The 23,092-nt window shown below is 38.0% G+C and overlaps 1 protein-coding gene across 2 annotated transcripts in view; it reads left to right on the top strand.

Annotated features, from left to right (window-relative positions):
- The window catches only part of LOC148423189 (kalirin-like), a 156,638-nt gene that overhangs the window by 103,110 nt on the left and 30,436 nt on the right, over positions 1-23,092 (top strand). Inside the window, exons 41-44 of one of the 2 annotated variants that reach the window (XM_088415343.1) lie at positions 15,203-15,409; positions 17,472-17,545; positions 17,738-17,884; positions 19,295-19,390. In XM_088415343.1, coding sequence (XP_088271469.1) covers positions 15,203-15,409; positions 17,472-17,545; positions 17,738-17,884; positions 19,295-19,390 — 524 coding nt within the window. The remainder of the gene's footprint in view (positions 1-15,202; positions 15,410-17,471; positions 17,546-17,737; positions 17,885-19,294; positions 19,391-23,092) is intronic. The other variant, XM_088415344.1, reaches the window with a different exon arrangement.

Below are 23,092 nucleotides of genomic sequence, written 5' to 3'. Positions count from 1 at the left end.
AAAATGAAATATTTTCGGCAATGACGGCCCTTAACCCGGTGTCCGCACTGGCCAGATTTTCCGCAAGGCATACCTCCTGGAATTTCTTTGCCGCACTGAAGTGTCACAAAGTGGGGTGGGGTGACAGCCATGCTGCGAAATTACCCTTCTCAACTGCCCTTTTGGTCCTTGTTCATCACCAGGGAGAGCAGTGCTTTAACAACAGCAAATGGAAGAGTTCACTTAAAACAGTTTTTTGGTCGGTCGCCGTTTGACCAATCCTAAATACTAAAAATCACTCATAAAAACTCATGCAAATGTCTCTTAAAAGATTAAAAGTCCAAACTAAAAACAGGCTCCATTTAGTCGGCGGTCGACGAGGTTCCTGCGAGTACACCATTCCAGGTCGCACATGAGGCTCACCTGTCGAGGGACAAGAGGAGAAAACAACAGGCAGCCCACTGGGAAGGGTGGTATAAATCTGGCCAGGGAAACTCATTCCCATGTGGCAGAAGGTCCAGCATCTGCCACTCGCGTTGACAGGCGTTCAAAGCATTGCTGCCAGGCCAAGGATCAGCAAAGGCCTCTGCCATTTGCTCTTCTAGATGTGTTCACCACCAGCTCTCACTGCAGTCCTTCTTCAGGGCGCACGTCCAGTCCAGGCAACATGCACCAACCAGGCCTCCAGCTCTCTTCCCATAACCCCTGTCCTTTTAAAAAGGGAGTGTAGTTCCACCCATGCTTGTGATAGCCCCGTTTTGTCAGCATGCCAAACTTGATTGACTCTTGTTAGTGCCTGTCCAATGTCAATTGAGCGCAGGTGTTGAATTATCCATTCAAGGGCATGTGCACAATACAATGACAAAGCAAAAATCAGAGTCCGCCACTTACAGAAGCACAGGGCAGAAAACACGGTGGAGTAACTATTACAGTTCAACTGGCTCCCAGATTAACTGACCCCTGTTTCCAGATGTGGGCCGATTGTTGACATATTTTCTGTTTCCTCGCTGCAGATTCGTCACAAGCAACGTGGAAATTAGGTAACAGTCTAACCGATCTATTCATCAATAAGCACTCAAAACAAAGCTGCTCCTTTCCAAGTACAGTGGGCCCCAGTGTTACAATTGTAATCCGTTCAGCGGCTAGGCTCGTAACTCGAATTGGCCGTATGACGGGCAATCCAAACCTATGTTAATTAGTGAATGCGTGCAACGCGTCCAAAAACCTTAGGTAAAAATAACACGACTTTATACACACATTAAAAACTAGTAACATAATCTACTGTACAGTTAAATTAAATAACATAAATATACAAAGGAAAAATGACATTTACCTTTGGGGTGACGTGACTTGAGCTGGTGGCGGAGGGGAGCAGAGACCAACCTGCAGAATTTATTTTATTTTTTTCTTAAACGAGAACTTTTTTTAAACGAGAACATATCGCCGGCGATTTCCTTGTCTTTAATCCATAATAGAAGAAGCCTCTCCATTTTGTTGTTGACCGAGGCCCGTCCCCTGGCAAGGAAAGTCATGCCCTTAGAAGACTTGCATGCTTTAATAGCTTCCTTGTTCTTGAGAGTTGTACCGATTGCCGAGTGGTTACGGCCATACTCACTAGCAAGGTTAACTATGCATGCGCCTCCTTCATATTTTTTTATTATCTCCTGCTTCGTTTCTATTGTCATCATCCTCTTACTTCTTCCTTGACTGCCACTTGCAATTTTAGAAGCCATGTCTAACAGGTCTCATTTGACAGCTAGCACGATATATACTGGTATTTGGAATCAGGTGAGAAACTCAATGCTATTTGACTCTGGTGCTGATGGTGGGCTGCTAAAAGTACCAGAATCACTCAAAGCGAGTATGGACTTAGCAGCCAATATTTCATTCTCTGAGTGAGTAAACCAGAGGCGCAGAATCTCGCTGGGACACGTTTTGCAGCACTTTAAATTTGGTGCGGCTTTCCCCCGCAGTCAGCCAATATTCTGCCAGTAAATAGAGTCTACAGCATACAACACCACTGCTCCATAACAGAAATAGAGAATCCTAGTAGATTCAAACAATCGAAATTGTTCCAAGCTTTTTTTTTCAACAGACTCCTCATCTCTCTACAACGTGCGTGCTCACCAGGAGTTGTTTACAGTATTTAGGTCACTGTAGTACTTTACAGCCGAATCATAAAAGTGTTTGTCAGGGTGAACTTCCTTAAGCAATACTTTGTCCACACGAAAAAAACTCCAGAATATGGGCGTTGTGGAAAATCTGGTCCGCGCGGACTCCGCGCAGAGGGCCGTGGTTGCCAAAATGACGTCATTTGACGCGCGGCAAGCATAAAAAGGCATGCTGCCACACTTCTTTCAGAATTTGCTCGCTTGCTATTTCTTAAGCTTAATGAAGTCTTAACCTTGCGTTTGCCCCCTGGTGGTAGGATGTCTGAAAGTGCTTGATTTGATATGTACGTAGCCAGCTTTTTAAATTGTAATATCGCCGAAGATAAGGTTAATTAATCATGGCAGCCAATATCGTGATTGCGATTAAAATGTGATTAATTGTGCAGCCCTAATACAGTGTGTCACAGATATGTCTCACGTTTATCACGTTTATATTTGTCATACAAAATAAGGTAATCTCTTAATTTAAAAATACAAAAGCAATAAAACTATGTCTTTATTTATCAGTGTTTTTAATATGTCTTTGATATATGTGTGTGTCGAAGGAGAATAGTGCCACAAATATTTATCTCAAGTTAAGACACTGTAAAGCAAAATTAACAACAGCAAAAGATAAAATTAATGTCCTGTTTCCTTGACGGCAAGTATTAGTAAACCCCTCAGGTCTGTTAAAGTCTTTTCAGACTTAATTTTCATACGAACATATTTTCACACCCTCAGCAAACAAATACCAAGCTTGTGTCAACTCCACATTGATATGTGTTTTGCATTTGTTTGAGAAGCTGTGCAAGTGTCAATATGATGTAATTTAATGATAGAATATTAATAATGGATTAGAAAATATGGATATACTATGGATATACTAGTTGTTAACATTATGAAATAGTATTAGGGACACATTGACCACAAAAAACAAAAATTTATGACAAATTCTTATCGGAAACAAAGTAGCGTAGTATTCCTTGATGAACAGTGTTTTATACACAAAATAGACCTTCACCACACTGGTCCCATAAAATTGTCTTAAATTACTTGAATTAGCGAGGTCCCAATACTTTTGTCCTTACAATGAGTGCGCGCGCGCGTGTTTGTTCTTGTGCGTACAACCTTACTTAATTTTTTCCTTCTTTAAATAACTTCCAGGTAACCGTATCTCTACTGACCTCTGTTGTTAGCGTTAGGACATTACCGCATTCTTTATTTTTGTCGTGCAAAAAAGTACTCAAGAATTTCATTTGCCACCATTATAAACGCTTCAAAAATTATGCCCCTTTTTTCCCTCAAATATTGAGGTTAAATGTTACTTTTAGTGTTTATATTTTTAAAATTAATTAATATTTGGTGAGTGCAAGATTACAAATATCAAGTGACAAAACATACTGTGCAATAAAGTAGAGTGAACTACGATGTTTGACTAGAAGCAATTCTGAGCACTGTATTTTAAATTAACCCTAAAAGTTCATGTATGAAATTAATCAACTAAAACGACATTTTCGCTGTAGCTGTACTGTAGTTTGGGTTAGTTTCATGAATGTAAAAATGTAGTTTCACTTAGTTTTCTATTTGTAATCACTCTCGTTTTTATTTTATTTCATGATCATAAAATGTCCCCCCCCCCCCCAATTTTCATTTAACTTGTTTTATTCGCATTTGTCGACTATGATCACCTTGTGAATTGGTCAAAAATGGTGCACAGCTGTGTGCTCCTTTGGCTGCACCCATTCTCCCCTTCGTTTCATTTTGTCTTTTGAACACCTTCTCACCAATTACAATTTGTGGGTGGAGTAACTATTGAAATATGGGCGTTCTCTGTCAAATCAGGCCTGTGCTCATTTTTTTCCACTGACCTAAGCACCTTTCCTCATTGTCTGGAAGCTGTTTTAAGTCTTGCGCCACTTGGAAGAAAACATCATATTGTTTTGAGCTACTTAGAATCGTGTCGACATTGCAAGCATGGGTGACTCATGCTGCAGCCATAGATTTTTGCTCACTGTCTGTCCAATGGTCACAATTCGTCCCTGTACTCAAGTGCTTCTCATTTATATTTTGCAAAACCCCTCTAGGAAAGCAAACACCCCCCTCCCCACCACCACCATCCTGACCATAACTAAGACTATTATCTATAAACTTTGTATAAGTGTACCTAAAACTGTTAATGACTTTTTTTACAGCATTTATACAGGTTAAATATTTGTGTAAGCAAAAAAAAAAAATCCCAAGTGCATCAAAGTGCCTGGCAAAAAAAAGGAGCCAGTTCTTATTTTATCACAATTACATTTCTCATGGCAAAAACAAATCCTTTTCTCTTTCCCCCGGGGTCATCCATGCCCCCTCATGGCATCGCTTCGCATGCCCCCAGGGGGGCCCACTATTTGAGAAACACTGCCAACGGTGGTACAGTTCCAGTCACAGTGATGAACGTCGATGAAGTGTGCTTACCAAGCGCATGCAAACAAAATTTTAACGCGAACAAAAAATAATTGTCCTATGAAGACCATATACTTAATTGTCCTGATACAGTGATTAACTTTTCATTTTTAAACCAACATGTTCGCACTGTAACTAACCCTAGAAATATGCTAATTAATGGCAAAGTGTGTGTGTTTGTGCATGTGTGCGCGCGTGGATGTGTGTGTCTGTTTTGTTCATGATGTGTCTCATGACTTGAGTGTGTGATGATGAGTGTGCCGTAGCCAATGTGGGGCCTCAGGCAAAGTTTTAATTGGTTTCTCCCTATATCGAGTGATTTATCTACGCTTTACATGAGAAGTTGAAGTTTTAATTTAATCTTTATTAGGATGTAACAGTTTTAAATATAATATAGGACTTTTTTAAAGACTTTATTACTTTCAATAAAAATGGGAATGACTTGCTGTTGCAACATGTAAGTGCACAAACCGAAAGAAGCCCCCCTATGCCCTTTCTGTGCACTTAGATCAGGGGTGTCAAACTCATTTTTGTCATGGGGGGGCCACATTGTAGTGATAGTTTCTGTCAGAGGGCTGCTAAGACTGTGAAGTCATATCAATTTCAACTGTGTTTGTCACACATTTACTTTGTTTTGACATGTCAGGCCAGTAAAATCTTCAATTTCAAATTGACTTACAAATGTGATATATTGACCGGAAACTTGAATTGGAATGGGCGTTTCGCGGGCCGATTGAAATGATATGGCGGGCCGGATCTGGTCCCCGGGCCTTGAGTTTGACACCTGTGACTTAGAGAGTTTGGATAATTTGAACGTTCACACACTTCTTTGGAGTCACACCAAGAAATTTGCCCTTAAGAAAGCACTGCAAAAAGTGCCTTACCAAATACAAGACAAAGATACTTAAAAATTAGGCACATTTTTTTGTTTTAAGCAAAAAAAAAATCTGACAATCAGGTCAAACTATTTTTCCTCCCAAGACTTTTTTCTTAATGTTTTTAAGAACGATTTGAGTTCAAAAGCCAGTCAGAAATTCTTAAAATTCTACCAAACTGAACGAGTTAATAAAAAGTGCTAGATTTAATATCTTGAAATAACCATTTTTTTTTATCTTTAACCGATTCTTTTGCTACATAAGATATATATTTTTTGACCAAAAAATTTGAGCACATCTCTTATTATACGCCTATTTTTACTTTCTTAAAATTGACCCTTTGCAGTGTGAGTATACAAATCAGCCTCAGAAAGAGAATTTGCTCTTACCATTTATAGTAATATCAATTAGGTATTGCTTTACATTTTAATCTGTTTTGCCTGTTTCATATTCACAGTTGCTTGGTGAGTTATTGTAAATATTGGCAACTTCTCAACTTAAAAGTAGTACCCACAGATTTTATTGTTAATTTATTCAATGATTTTGTCTGTTTTTAATGTTCCCTTTGTTTGACAGTTCATCAAAAGTTTTCATTCCTACTATTAGTCACTGGCAAAGAGTACAGTGGCATTTGCAAAAAAAATAAAAAATAACACAAGAAAATGTTTTTGTCAATAAGTATAGCAAAAGAAACAAATAAACATTTTTAATCCCTGAACAGCCGTAGTTTTTACATGTTTCACTTCACAACAAATGAGGCTGTCATTGTTGTTTTAATATTTTAGGTAAGCAGTCATTTATTGACATGCTTATTGTTCGTATTAGGTTTTTCATTAAGAAAAAAAAAATCATTATTTCATTTGTTACTCATTTAAAGAGTAACTACCAGAAAAGCACATTTATAAACGTAGACTATAACCTAGACAATGGAGAGCTAATTCAATGCAGATGAACCACAGTTCACAAGCTGCAGCTTTGTCTTGGCAGAAACATTGATTTTCTTATTAATTCATTTAGCTGACTGTTTATATTCAGAATTCAAAATGTAACTCTTCTTTCCCTTTGGAAGATAGTGAGGGTGTAACCTGGACTGGTCACTGTCCACTCACTAGACCACTAGTTTATCTGGACCTGAATCTGGGAACGGCTTTTTTTTTTTTTTTGTTTTAACGAGTTTGGAGCCTCACTTTGTGTGCAATTATTTTCTTCCATCCATCCATCCATCCATCCATTTTCTATATCCGCTTATCCTCACAAGAGTCTCAGACTTGCTGGTGCCTATCCCAGCTTGCTTCAGGCAGTAGGCGGGGACACCCTGAACTGGTTGCCAGCCAATTGCAGGGCACACAGAGACGAACAATCATTCACGCACCCAATCACACTTAAGGACTATTTAGTATCTAAAATTCACGTGCCACGCATGGTTTTGGAGTGTGCGAGGAAGCCGGAGTGCCTGAAGAGAGCGGGCTCAGTAAGAACATGCAAACTCCACACAGGAAGGCCGGAGGCAGCTGGATTTAACTCTGGTCCCCTAAACTGTGAGGTGGACATGCCATTCACTGGGCCATCGAATTTCAAATTGGGCAGAGTTCTTAATACCTCTCTTCTAGGTGATGTGTCAAATATAAATTGTTTTTTAAAAGTTTGTTTTCACTTTAAATAGACTTTAAGCATAGATGAAGGGTAGGTGAAAATGAAAGTATATTTCTGCATTTTAAGGGAGGGAGTCCTAAGTAGTGCTCCTCCTCTTCCTCCTCCTCACCGCCCCCTCCCTCCTTCTCTTTACACTACGACTCTTGCAATCTCAGTTCACTCAGTCCGTCTGCCTGAACTTGTTGTAAAATATGCATGTGTCTTTCTGAAAGACAGCGGTGTGTAATGTAGTACTTGTGTGTGTGTATGTGTGGGGGTGTGTGCGTACGCGTGTATGAAATGAAGCGAGGCTGGTATTGCTGTAGCTGGATTTTGGACCGTTGCTGTTGCTGTTGTACAGGTGAGCCAAACATTGTGTTTTTTTTGGTGTTTAAGCCCTTGTGTGTCTTAATGTGTCAATGATTAAACAAAAACTACAGTAATAACCATGACAGCGATATCTGTGTAGTGGGCCCTCTTCATGTTTGATGCCTTGCCTTCATCTTGCTCTATATTGGTTCTCATAAGGATAATTGTAGGGTGAAGTGCTTTCACCTAGAACGTGTGTGTGACTTTCTTTTCTATCTTAAAGGGGAAGTCAACACCAAAATTATCTTGACCATAACATGCTCTTTGCAATCCCATTGATCTCAACATGGTCTTTTGATTAATCTTGCAATTCTGCAATATGATACCAAAATACACCTGTTTTTAATCCATCTCAGGGAGCCGTCATTTTGATACTTATAGTTAACTGAAAGCATTACAGTTGCTCAAGGCTCAAGTAATCAATCATAGCTCACCTGTTTTAGGCGTTTAGTCATGTGACATTTTCAAGCTGAGACATGATTGGTTGCCACCTGAGATGGATATAAATGTGGATTTTTCTGCTTAATTCATATTCTATAAGCACAACATGAATCATAAGTATAGTTTATTTTGAAGCATTGGCAGACTGTCAACATTTGGCTTTTACAATGACACAGTGGCTTGACATGCAGCGTATTGTCCTGTATGTCTCGTCACACTTCTAAAAAAATAAAAAGCTCTAATCTCATTACTTACACTCATAATTAATATTGTGTATGAACTATTTTGCTGTGTTTGTGGTGAACTAATTTAATATACTGGTTTCACTTTTGAAATAAATTATTGAAATAAATCTTCTAATCAAATTCTTTGGTACCCGCTTCAATGTCAGGCAAAGGATACTGGAAATGGAGGTGCTGAGTGTGTGGCAGAGATTGTTACATTTGTATGATACAGCGTTTCATTGCGTGGACTTGTAGATGAAATGTGCTATAGGAATAAGGCTGCCATACATTGCCTAAAAAGGACAAAAAACATTTAAATATGTATAACTGGAGTTAGGGTGGCATGATGAAAAAGTGATTAGCATGTATGCTTCACAGTTTCAGAGGTTGCAGGTTCGATTCCACTTCCGGATTACCTGTGTATAGTTAGCATGTTCTGCTCGTGTCAGCGTGGGTTTTCTCTGTGTACTATCAGGATGGATGAATGGACAACTCGGTATAAAAGATGTATCGCTCTTTTCTACCAGCTATAGTTGTATGCTTGCAGTAGCTTAGTCTGCTGGTTTGCTGTTTCAATTTCCATTTCACATTGCCATACTTTGGATATGAAAGCTAACCCCCTCAGTCTGATTCTTTGATTTTTTTTATTTTTCAATTAAACCAGCTCAGGTATGTGCAATGTTTATCATGCCAGCTAAACGTTAACTTTGTGGACTTGTGTGCACTGTTCATGGCGGACTTTGGCCTGTGACTGCTCCATGTTGTATTGTGACTGTGCAGGATTGCTACTGTATGTGGCCAAACCAGTTGTACTCGTTGCATACAGCCAAGCTAGCAGTAGTTTGTGGCTATGTGATGAGAGGTCATCAACATGACATGGAAACTACTGAAACTATCCCAGTACCATAAAACATATTACTGGAACAGAGACCTTACATACAGTAAATTACAGTATAGCTGTGTGTCATCTCATTAGGGGAGTGGCCACAGTAGAATAAAAAAGTGTTTACTACCAGGAATCACATAACAAAAATCTCTGTTTGCGCAAGTCAGCAATAAGAAAAGACTTCCCGTTTTCTTGTTGGTGATTTTAATGACTCATTTAATACCGTAAATTGCTTGTCTGTAAGAATACATCCCAATATGATGTCATCAAAGAAGTTACCAGTAACCTCAGTCACATAAAATAGGGGAATTTCAAAATTACAATCACCCTATGGAATTTGCATTGCTGAAGAAATATGTGCTTGTAGGAGTCTTGAAGGATAACTTTCTAACCTATCGCACCAAAGGAAACTTATACAGCTTTATGTATAAGCATTTCTCTTTTATTATAGTATTTCATGTTAATACTTACATTTAAATGGCAATACAAAAGTGTAGTAAATTTGCAGCTCTGCCTCACAGGTAAGATATTTCGAGAGATTTCAAATCTCAATTTAGGCCCGGTACGTATAGCCTTTTTAAATGCGGACTGCTTTTAAGCCTCCTCCTATTTAATTGAAATAACTGCAAAGATGACACTAATCCTGATAGTGACATTCCTGACATAGCTCCTTTGGCATTCTTGGAACGCAAGCATAAACTTGAATGTTTGCATGACAATAATGACTAGCTGTACAGTGGCTTTTTAGAGCGCTCCGTACCATATGGTGCACTTGACAAAAGCTCACATTTATTCATACGTTCATACACCAAAAAGACTGCTGTTTCGCGCTGGTAGATATCAAACCTTCTTTAAATAAATGTCTGTTTTGGATTATCACTTTGATTAAAATTGGAATCGTCCAGAATGATTGAACAAAGTCGAGATTGTATTTTTAGGTCATATCGCCCAGCCCTTCAACACAATAGTTTGGGTTCCAACCATAAAAGAAAAATAAAAGTCTTGTATATAAGAATCTATATACAGCAATCCTTCGCTACTTCGCACCTCCCCTATTGTGCCCTCTGTGCATCACAGAATTTTTTTAATGAATAAAATAAAACAAAAACAAAAAACTACTTAGCAGAGACATGCTGGCATGTGTACTGCAGTAGTTCGACCTCTGATGAGTGGAGACAACTGTGCGTCGTTGAGACAACGGTGAGCCGCACTTGCCCTATGAGTAGGCGCTCGGGCCTCTAACTAGAGTGAAGTAAGTAGCTGACCAAACATGACTAAAAAAGCAGAGTTTACACTTGAAACTACAATTTATTACAAAAGGTAAGAGGATACCAAAGCTTTCTTTCCTGTTTCCCGATCTCTTTCAGATGCTCACGAGTGATTGACATGGAGAACTTCCTCAGCAATGACCAAAAAAAAAAAATAGTCTTGTTCACACCTGACTGGCCAGACAATCTGTCACTCAGCTCAAGGAGCACTCCTACAAGATGCGGGCACGCCTACAAAACACGTGATTGGCTTCCGGCGCAACCATCGACCAATGAGGGCCTCAATGGTCTTCATTGTGGAGGAAGTTCTCTGAGTCAATCACACACATGTGGCTGAAAGAGATTGGGAAAGAGGAAAGAAACCATTAGGAACCTCTTACCTTTTGTAATTAATTGAATGGAATTTTAAGTCTAAACTCTGCTTTTTAGTCATGTTTGCTCAGCTACTTGCTTCACTTTAGTTAGACGTCTGAGCGCCTACTCGTAGGGCAATTGCAGTTCACAGTGATCCCGACTACGTTCAGCCAAGACACGCAAAAGAGAAGAGATAACAGTGCTACAGTTACTGTATGAGGTTTAATCATTTAAGATAAACATGTGTACTACAGTAATACTTGTCTTAAATGTGTAAAGTATGAATACTTTTCACTTTAAAAAAAATTCAGGTACCCACATAGTCATTCAGAGGATGGACTGTCAATTCATTCCATAAAGGCTAGTTCGGACACAGCTGACTTATGGTGAGAAGTGTGGTACCACCTGGACTGGTCAGCATTCACCTGAAGAATTGAGGTTGGACTAGACCACTCCATTCTTATGATGTTTTTATTGTTTATATGATTATAATGTTTCCAATGTTGTGGAAGCAGTTCCCTTTCTCTCCTAGAGCAAAAAGCAATGCCGATTAAGCATGCCTAGATAAGCTTGATGTGGAAGTAAAAGCTCATTAAACAAGTCCTCGAAGAAGAGTGGAAGCTATATTTAATGAGCTGATGTGTGGGTAAAGCTGCCTTGCCATCACTAGCATACATTACAAGTGCAAGCATCAAGCGTCCCAGTTTAGCGAGTCTTCGTGGATTTTTTTTGAGGCCACACTGTGACTGGTGCTGTGATATGGTTTGCTGTTTTGTTTTCTTTTTTCAATTTTTGGATAAAAGATTTTCTGCTTGCCCACCTCCATGTCTGGGTCCAAATTCTGCTCCTCACGTGACACTTGACTCCACAAGACTTGCACATGACTTGATCTCAATACGGACAAATAATTTTTAAAAGTGGTTTGATCTACAAAAAATGTAAAAATGTACAGTACATGCCAATGTACAGGACAACATGAGATTCGTGCTAGATTAATGTAAGTAATTTACTTGTTAAGGGCAGTGCTGGTGATTTTGTTTGTAAAGCAAAGTCAGTGGCGTAACTACTGTATCTGCCTGGCAAAGAGCAGAGAGATGATCTGTGTGTGTGTTGTCAATGAAGCTATTCACAGATGTGAAGGGGGGGTTGAGGTGTGTGTGTGTGGTATAATTACAGAATGAACCAGATTGTGTGTGTCAGGGCTTGCTGTGAGGCTGATATAAAGCGGGCCGGTGCAAGACAAGAGGGCTGTTCTGTTCAAAGAGATTGAGTGACGGCCACAGCGGCAGTCTACGCTCTGTTTTTTGTGTTGGCTCGCAACAGTGATCTCATTGTTCCGATTCACCTGACTTTTAGTGGCAGGTTAAGCCTCTAGCTTTTCAATCTCTCCCCTCAAAATTATTTTATTCTTTTATTGTTTATCCCTTCTGAGGATAATAATATGTTATAATTGTATTCATCTCAGTTCATAGATATAGGCATCAAAAAGTGAACTGTTAAACAAATTTGTAATTACCTACTGTACAGAGGCATAAAACAGTCTATCACTTTTACAAATAAAGGACTCGACCCACTATCTTCAGTTGACTACATTCTTGTCCCAACACTAAATGCGGAAGTATTTGGCATTCAGAGGTCTACTATTTGGTTTTGGTTTTTGGCCTTCGAGGAGGTTTGCATTCTACTCACTTGCATACTTGGGGAGTGGAATGTTATCAGTCAGCTGCATGTACGTGAGTGCATGCGTGCGTGTTTCGTGTTGTCAAGCAACTGTCAAGGACATTCAAGAGCTAAGATGGCTTTTGCTGAAAATGCACAAGTCACATGACACTGCATTTGCACAACAGCACTTAAAGGAGTAACTAGTGAAGTGTAAGAGTAAATTTAAGGGCATGTGTGTGTATGTGTCTGTGTGCATGTGTTCGTGTTTGATCATTTATCAGGAAAACTTAAAGATTAAGCATTTTTCTCTTTCTTTGGCTTTTTGTGATGCCTGAGAAAAGGGTGACCATATAGTGTTTAGAACTGCATTGTATGTAATATTCTTAAATGTTTTTTTAAAGTAACATTTTGAAAAGCGCTTTGTTATAGCTGTAGCTTTTGTGAAAGCGCCATATGAATAAGGTTGGATGTATGGTATGTATGGATGTATGGTACAGTGTGTATATATATATATATATATATATATATATATATATATATATATATATATATATATATATATATATATATATATATATATATATATCTTTCATTAAGTCTTCCTCAATGTCATTCTCCGTGTCGCTCCCACATTAAGCGCACTGTCTGCACACAGCGACGTGCATTATTCAAGCCTGTGTCATAAAAAGGTTCATTGGATGATGGTTGACATGTTATAGTTTGCGCAGTCCATTCAGAATCCATTTAATAGTCCAAGGAACTCAGCGGTAAATTGTCCTTCATCTGTTAAGTGACAACCTAAACAATCTCCTTCATGAGAATCATACACAGCCCCAATAGTGGGTCCAAGCAGATTCATTAAACAAACAAATATCCACAGAACGGGAAGACATGGGACGTGCATGCTTAGCTTTATGAAAGGCCAGGACAAAACTATTACACAGCCTGCCTTGTTCCTGCACATTGTCTTGCCACCTAGCAACAGGCCAATTAGCTATTGCTTCTTGATTAGCTTGTTTGTTAGCCATAAATTGTGCTACATTCACGTGCTCTTTCCATATTTGTCAAATAAAAGATGACTGAAAATTTAGAACCTGGATCAAACATAGTGATTTGATCTGCTAGCTGAGGACATAAGTGGTAAATCATGCACCACATTTAAGTGTGATTCAAGCCGCGGCACAACTTGAAGCCAATTTTCAAGGGAAAAAAAATGTTCAGCTCAGGCTTGGTTGTTGTCGTGTGTGAAAGTTAGGTAGGGCAGCGGTCCCCCCATCACCGGTCTGCGGATCAATTGGTACCGGGCCGCGTGAGCTGCACCCGAAATGTTTTGGAAACGATTTAGTTTGACAGTTCATACGTTTGTGCTTGATCTTTGTTTTTTTGGCGCTGCTTCTGGCCGCTGTTGATATTACATACATAGAAGAACATTTTATATATATATATATATATATATATATATATATATATATATATATATATATATATATATACACACACAAATATACAAATCTAAAGCGTTGACCGCTGAGGTAGGGTATGCAAATGAGAGAGAGAGAGAGAGAGAGAGAACCTTGTTTTTTTTTTTTTTTTACCAGATTCCAAAGGTATCATAGATAAATAATAATTATTATTTGTTTATAATATTTATAATACCGTATTAATAATATTTAATATAAATAAATACAACACTAATATTGGAAGGGAATCTGAGTTGAAGTTATTCTGTTACGGGAACTGTTTCTGATGATCTGTATTTTTCCTGATAAAATCAAAATGTTCTTGACAAAACATTCAGAATTTTCCTAAGACATGAGGGTAAGCATTGGCACACCCTGACATGACCGTATTCTACATGAATGTACGGGCCCTTTCAAATATTTTGTGCTCCATTTATCTACTGTACTTGATCACCACTTGATTCCTCTGACAGTGGTTTTAATGCGCGCACAACTGTTACTGCAGACAGCAATCTGATGAGGACAAAACATACATAGAAGTGAACTATATGAAGGTTTTAAGGGAAAAAAAATATTGTTCCACAAAAACACCTCAGGAGAATCCCTCTGACCCTTGAACTTTCATTTCCTGTCCAAGACACACTTACTTACGCACAGCCACAGCTCTTTGCTTCCAGCTGTGTGTATGAGTGCAGCTGATCCACCGCACTACTGACACATGACTGCAAACAGACACACACACATACACACCAGCATACACATATGCACGCGCACACACACACTCACAAGCACACACTCTGCAGGACAAAGATGTTTTTTTCCTCTGTTTGTCTACATCCTATTTCCTCAGATGAATGTCAACTGGTTTTTAAAAGTGTGACCAAGCAACAGTGATTAAGTCTGGGTGTCATCTCGTCATATTGTGTTACTGTTTGAATGATAATTATGCAAATCTAGTGGTTACATTGAGCTAGTTCAGTTCATACAGGCAATTGTACCAAGTTAATGTTTATGGAAATATTTGCTTTCACAATTACAGTACTTTGATAATAAATAAATGTAAACAACTTTACTTACCAATGAAAAAGATACAGCATACTGGTATCCTCAAATTTGGATTATTAATCCAATGAATGCCAACTCTGGTTTTTGTATTTAGATTAAAAATCTGTGAGGAAGGAGAAAAAAAAAGAAAAGAAAGATCATTTCTACGATAAAATACAAAAACAATGCTCAAATCAAGACTACTTCAGGAATGAATTTGAATTTTCCATAAGAATATAACCTCGGAAATAGGAACTTTTTGGATCAAACCAACTCTTGTATGATTTTAGTTCTGCGGTTCACCTTTGGTTCACCAAAGGATTCATACAATGTTTCATTGGAACATTTAATATCCAATTCTATTTCAAGTACTGTGCCAGCCTTCATGTTTTTTTGTTTTTCTTCTACAGAAAACTATCCTGTCAGCGGCTCTGATGGGAAGACTGAATCCGTGGCAAACCTCCAGCCGCAGTCATCCCTCAGCACACTGCAATCCAACTCGCCAGGACCGAAACGCTCTGGAAACACGCTCCGGAAATGGCTGACCAATCCCGTCCGACGCCTTAGTCACGGAAGCTCAGTTAAGAAACTCCCCAGTAACAAGCAGAAGAGACCTGGTAAGGATGGCGCAATATTTAATTTATCCATTGTGGTCAAGATATCGAATAATGACCGATAACAATGAAAGGTTTGAAAACAGTTTGGAATTCAGATGGTCTCGAACACTTTAACACATGGGTGTCAAACTCATTTAAGGAAACTATCCTTGTAGTGTGCCGGACATTTAAAATCATGCTATAAATCTTAAAGACAGTTAGGTTCAATTATAAGTAGATTTTTGCTATGCGTGCCTTGTTATTCCAAATTCCTTGCAAATAGCAGGGGTCAACTGTGAATGTTTTTTCAAAGTAAATTAAAAAAAACAGTGATAAAATAAAAACTTTTTTTTCCCTATGTATAACAAATTACATTTTTTCTCTAAGGTGCATGAAACGAATCGAAATGTTCTTTGATTTAAAAAAAAAAACCTTAGATTTTTAAATTACATTTTTTCCTTCTTTTTCCCCACACATGCTAATTGCACACATATATGCGAGTATTGTTCATCGAAACTGTGCAACTTCACTTCATTTTTGGTTATTTTTTGATATTTCTATAAAAGTTTCTTTACATATCCCGTGGGAAACATATGTATAATGATTCTTCACAAGCATTTTTTTTTTTTTTTTTAAGAATTTGGGGATTTTTTTCTTTTTGGTGACGGTGGTGGGGGGGTTTAAAATGTGTCTAAAATGAAGTGCAACCACCCATCGCTGCATGAAATTGTCTGCATGCTAATCAAAGTGACATTTGTTTTTTATTATTTATTTATTGTAATTTAGAAAACCTACATACCATGCATCCATCCATCCATCCATCCATCCATCCATTTTATTTTGCTGCTTCTCCTCACTAGGGTCGCCTGCTCACTGATGCCACCAAAGTACATCAAAGGACAATTTGGAATGTCCAATACATCTAAGCATGCAAATTTTTTGGACTGTCTTACTGTCCTCCTGTCTGATATTGTATGTTTTTGAGCATATTTGCTACTGTTTACCTATTTGGATAAAACACTAAACATCTTCTCATTTTATTATTATTCAAAACCACACTTCATGGACATTACATATATTACATAATTAGCAGTTTTAACAACACATAAATAAATTCATAACTAGGAACTACTCTCACAGTTGATGTCTGCATATCTATCCAGTCTACCCATATTAAATGTTTAAAGAAGATGAATGGGGGGGGGGCACAAAACTAAGCATACCTATACTGTCGACAAGACTTGCAAAGACTTCTTTAGCTGTTGGTTTTCAAACTGGCAAATCATGATCTTTGTCACAAGGAATCTTGCATGGCAAGACTCATTGAAACCTGCACCGTTGCTTGAGATAGCTATCAATGGTGCCACATCACGACAGGTTTCTCACATTACCCACATTTCTCACATTACTGTGTGTTTATGAGTCTGCTCTTTTGCATCTTTTGTACATTTTAATTAAATTATATTTATTTTCAAGCTTTGAAGCCCAGCACTTCCCATTGGTCAACCTAGATAATACTATAACAACATATCTGATTGGCTGGGACAAGCAGTGTGTGTATACATATATATATAATATATATATATATATATATATATATATATATATATATATATATATATATTTTTTTTTTTTTTTTTGGGGGGGGTGGTTTGACTTCCACTAATTCACTGTGTCATCAAACGGCACAGTAATAGCGTGCAGACGAAGAATCATTTACACTCACACACAGCAAGAAATTCAAGCTATTAACGCTTGAAAATGTAATCTAAAAGCAATGAAGGCACAACTGTTTTCTCATGCAACTCTCACATGTCGAGTCAGCTGACAAATACAAATGTGTTTGCCACGCTATATGACCGTTTCAGACTAGCCGAGGTGTTTTGGATGGCCATTAGCTTCTACTTTGCTAACAAAGACAGACACACAAAGGCACTATTGTTATCTCCTGACTGCATACCCTTAACACACCACTGAGCTGTCCTCATTAAAGAACAAACACACACACAAAGGCATGTTTGTTCAATTCAATTAAAAGAAAAAGAAAAAACACTGAGTCATTTGCGTACTGGTTGATTGACAGGTCCTGGTGGTGTGAGAGATGAAAGCAGTAAGGGACAGCCTGAATTTAACCCGCAGGATGACATCATCGATGAGGTAGCCAATTATAAAGATTACTCTGTCATGGTTTTTCATCGTTTATATATATGACAATAAAACTTTTGAATCTTGAATTATTGAACTAATTCACCAATGACCCAGTTAAAATGGGTTTTCCATTGCTGTCAATAACAGTGAATGTGTTAATTTGATAATATTACACTAATGCATCCTATTTTCCTACCTCAGCACATACTTAGCAAGGATGGTAACCTTCTCTCCAAAACGCCATCCGGCATGCAGAGTGGCGGCGAGGAGGAACAGGATGAAGAGGTGCACACACCCCTGCCTCCGCCCATGGAGATCATTAAGGACCCCTCAACACAAGACGACAAGGTGACTCATATAAAAGAAAAAGTAAAACATTATTCCTAAAAATTCAACTTGTAAATGTGTAAATGCTGACAGGTTGCTGAGATCAAAAGTGAATTTGAGTGATTGTTTGTGGGTTTCTATCTTAGTACACCTCATGACTTATTTTGAACCTCAGATGTAGCAAATTGAGCTTTTTATGTGGGGAAAAAATGCATTTGAGGGGAAGGTTTTTGTTTTGTGTTGTCTATTGAAAATCTGCTTCAACAACTTCTTCAATTTGGAGGAAACCAGTCAGACTTCACTAACCTGTGCTCTAATAGGTTTCAGCTACAAATATTCAACAAATTTTGGGGGCAGGAAAAAAATTCTAAGACCTCAAAGTGTCATAATTAGCTGAATGTTTGAAACTCATCACATCAAAAAACTCACCTTGACTAGCGTAGATAGCAGATTATTAATGAAGAAAAAAACAGAAGCGTAGATAGCAGATTATTAATGAAGAAAAAAACAGAATAGGTCATGTATTAAAGGAATCAATTGTTATGTTTTTTTGTGAATGTATTTGCTACAGAGTATATTATAAGCATTTGAGGTGCTCATTCTGTTATATATTTTTTTGTAAATTCCACAATGATGGCTGCCACTTGTCATTGCAATTTTTAGTTGGCATAACATTTCCATTGGCCTGCCCACAGTGTTTTGCATTACGTGCTTAGCATTAACCTACACGTTTTTTACAAGATGACATTTTCTGGATTGAGTGATCATTTTGGTGTTTAATTCTCTTTTGGTCAGTGTCAGTTTTGCAATTGAATTCAGCTCAGATTAATAACTAAACAGCTCAAAGCAAGCACATCTAACCTCTTATTTGAAGACCAGTGCAAGCACAAAAGTGAGCGCAGGTGCTAATGACATCTTATACAATCTGCTTTATTAAGTGTTTTAATACGTTATTTTGTTTAAAGTATGAAGGAAAAGTCAGGCTATGTAGTTAAAAAATATATATTGTCTTTCCATATCACATACAGTATGTTAATGTATTGGTTCGGATGGGTCTAGAATATACTCTGCATAATAAATTGACCTGATCACATCAGATGCTTATTTCAGATAACACAACCGCACTCTACCAGCAGCATTGTTTTTTTTTCTTGCGTTCTGATCAAAAATAATTTAGCGCTCCGATTTATGTACGTATTTTCTTAGTGTTTGTAAGAGTATATTGTCAGTTGCTGTTTGTTGTTTAACTTCCAGCCAATTACTTCAATTAATTCAGGTGGCATTACCCCCCACACTACTCACCCTTTCTTCCCCGTGAGGTTTCACTTTACTGTCTTTTTCCCTTTTCCGAACGTTTTCCTGCATTAACTATCCCGTCCTTCCTAACATGATGTTGTTTTTCTGCCCCATCTCATCGGCTTCCTCTCTCAGTCGTCATCCTTGCTAACGTCTCTGCAGTCGTCCTCTGAGGTGCCATGCGCTGCTGAGCTGGTTAGCGCCATAGAAAAACTGGTTAAAACCAAGATGGTGAGTGTGTGTGTGGGGGGGGGGTTTGTGTGTTTGTGTGTTGGCGTAAGATTGTGTTTGTTGATGTGTGTGTTAAGGCTGCTATGATTAGTCAACAAGTCCGATGAAGTCGATCAAAATCTTCGACAGTCAATACTAAGTCAACTAATCGTTCATTTACGTGTTTATATTTTGGCTCTTTGTTTGTTGGCTGCATGCTTTTGGCCTTTCTCACTCAAACACACCTGATTTAAATGATTAGGATTATTTTCAAGATCTTGCATAACTTGCTGATGAGCTAATCATTAGACTCACATGTTTTGGGGAGAGAAACCTAGAAAACATGCAAGATACTAGCCATCAAAAACTGGAATATGACACCTTTGCTCTAAACAAAAGCATTGTGGGTAAACTATTATCGTAGCTAAGCTAACACAAGTTAGCTGGGGCGTAGTTCACCAAAAATACATCATAAAATGCAAACCTCCGTTTTATGCCTGTACGGCGCTGATAAACAAGCATTTAAAAGGAAGCACGTTGTTTCTGTTGCTTTATTTCATTTCTGACATCGGTACAGTTGTATATAGACGCTAGCTAGCAATAGCACACACAGGTTATCGTGTGTGTTTGATGTAACACAATGTCCTTTGGAATACCTAAAATACTTTTGCTATGGATTGTGGAGACAATAAGTGAACTCACATTTATAAACAACCAAAACACAGTTTTTGTACAGTTTCTCGATATTCCCAGGGTCTTACTTGAAAGAAGCACAGTGGTGCCTTTATAAATTGGGAAGTCTGAACATACAATGACAGAACGTAAACATAATTTGCCTCAAGCCATCAACACATACTATAACAGTAAAACAAATAACCTATTTTGTCACAATATAAAAAATTGTAATGTTAAAAAAATATATTCCCCCTAATTTTTAGGAAGTGTTTTCCTGTTCCAGTTGCATAGCACATTCATACAATGTATTCCTTTTAAATTATGCATACAAGTGAAGGAAAACCGCGTTTTTAACAAAAGTTAATTGAAAACAAAAATAACATTGTTTTTGTTTTATTTCTCTTCATCACAGTGTGTTCTTTATTGCATTCATCTGATTTCAGTACTTTCTATATTTAAAAAAAAAAGAAAGTTTGGTGCCCAAGAAGATTGAAATATGTTTACAAGTATTTATTTTGATATTTATAGATATTTTCTTTGTATTATTGCTTGTAGTGTTTATAGATTTTGGTTCCATGTTAAAACATTGCACTAAACATTTACAACAAAAATTACATTCAATTTACCGGTATTTATTTTCTATCATTTATAAACATGTCATGAAGGCTGGTACAAGCTGCGAACAATGATCAATGTTGAATCTACGAGTAGACACTTGTCAATTCCAAGTTTCCGCAAGAGACTCCAGATTTTCAACCCTATCTCTTCTTGTTTCCCAAACAGTAAATTCTCCTTAATCCCTTTTATGCCATTTCTCCCACACACCTGATATTTCATCACCAAATCTTAATTGTTGCTGATGCGATATGATACGATATCCATATGATCCAATGATGTTGGTATTAGTCAGTCAGTAAAACAATTGATTGTGGCAGCCCATTTGTGTGCGAGTGGGTAGAGGGCTGTCTGTCTGGTTGGATGTATTTTTTTGCCTTGCACGTTTCTCAGTATGAACTCTCATGTTATAATGCTGCTCTCTACTGGCTAACACTGGTAAACCTCCGCTGCTCTGTTCAAAAACAAAAGAACGGTTGGGTGTGCAGCTCCGATAACATAGTGATAGTTCATATATAACTAGTCTGGATCTGTATTCAACTCATTAACTAAGGATAATTCATGTATTCATGGCATTTACAGATGCTACAAAATTGCATCCATCAATCCATCCATTTTCAATAGCCGCTCCTTTACTCAGGACTGTGAACTGTGAGACGGACGTGCTAAACACTCTTCCAAAGTATTTTTTGTTGCCTGGATAATCAACTCAATCAATATGTTTGGTCTTGCGTCACAGCAAAGCTATACACCAAATTTCATCCATCTCCTGTATATCCACAATTGAAGTTGTGTTGACTGACATTCCTAAATATTGAAATGATGTAAGTCAACCAAACAGCAGCAATAAAGAACACAAATTGCCTTTAAGACAAAACAATAATGATAAAACTCGCCTTCTTCACCAAAGTTCATCATCTTGATCTTATTTAAGTTAAATGGTTAAATGGGTTAGTTAAATGTTAAATGGTTAAAGTTAAATGGGTTCTTCATCCTCCATGTCTGATATTTCTCATATTTGTGCATCATTCTGCTAACAATTAAATAAATTTCCTCCTTGATAGATGTAGCAACTATATGATATTGTGTGTGTTTGTGTGTGTGACTTGTTTTGATTACATCAGGCATATGCCAGGGATATTTGTTTTGATTTATTGATCAAAATATGTTAATGTTTCTCAGAAATGTCAAATTTTGAATCTATATAAAATCAAACTCCTTAAGGTCTTCAAATTGTAATCGAAGTACAGTCGGCCCCCGGCTTACGAGCACCCTGATTTACGAACAATTCGCCTTACGAGCGTGGATCAGGGAGATTTTTGTCCTCCGCTTACGAACAAACCTCTCGCCTTACGAGCAATTCGACATGCCGGCCATTGAGCATGTAGAAATGTTCTCGTTTAATTGCGTCGATAAAATCAAAAGTAGCGACATCATCAATCATCAGTAGATTCTTGGGGCGGTAACGTGAACGCTATTGGTCTTACAACGTCACACTGACTGTCTCACTCACGGTGTCTAAATATAATTACCATTTAAGTGTAGTGTTTGTACAGCTAAAGGGAAAAACAGCTGACATGAAATTAAATGTGCCGATTGCAGGACAAAGAATTGTCATTGGTTTAAATGTGTGTTTTTTTTAAAATTAATTGTCAATACATTCCAACCGTTTAAAAAAAAAGTGCGAATAATTATCAGTCAGTCAAGGAGACGCCAATATGCTATTGGTCGATTAAGGTCACCCGGTCTCACTCACGGAGATGCTATTGGCCGGCGTCACACGTCAATCACAGAAATGCCGATATGCTATTGGCCGAACGCCTTTATCTAGCTTGATGGGACAGGATGGAAGGAAGTAGAGAAAATGAGTGAAAAACGGAATGTTTTGAAGACTTTGCAAACTTTATCTGTTAGACATAGCTTCTAAAATTACTAGCAGCGGTAAAGGAAGAAATAAGAGGATGATGTTTTAGTATCTCCGTGATTTGCACCCTGACTGAAAAGGTTACTGTAACACTGTAAGAGCAATAGCATTTCTGCGTCACCGCGATGAGTCCGAGTGTTGGTCCGCTCGCTATTACGGGTGGTATCATGGTACCATCTAGTAGATGATTGACATATCTGCAAGTCATGTTAGTCGAACAATCTCCCAACATGTTTTGGAGCAGCGCCACTTTTGTAATACTGTGAGCTGGACCGAACAGTAAATTGTTGCTCGAGCAAGCTGTAAGTGTGGTGCCTTGTGGTGCCTCTCCCCTCCGCCACCACCCAGCTCAATTGACGTCGGGAAAAACCGCTGACATGAAATTAAGTGTGCCGATTGCAGGACAAAGAATCGTCACAAATTTAAATGTGTTTTAATCAATAAGATGTCAATACATTCCAACCGTTTAAAAAAAACGTGCCAATAAGTATCAGTCAGTCAAGGAGACG

This window comes from Hippichthys cyanospilos, chromosome 5 (assembly GCF_059441005.1).
Source record: "Hippichthys cyanospilos isolate Australia breed blue-spotted pipefish chromosome 5, RoL_Hcya_1.0, whole genome shotgun sequence".
Classification (NCBI taxonomy): domain Eukaryota; kingdom Metazoa; phylum Chordata; class Actinopteri; order Syngnathiformes; family Syngnathidae; genus Hippichthys; species Hippichthys cyanospilos.
The sequence above is the reverse complement of the archived record's forward strand: the minus strand, read 5'-3'. Positions and strand labels throughout refer to the sequence as shown.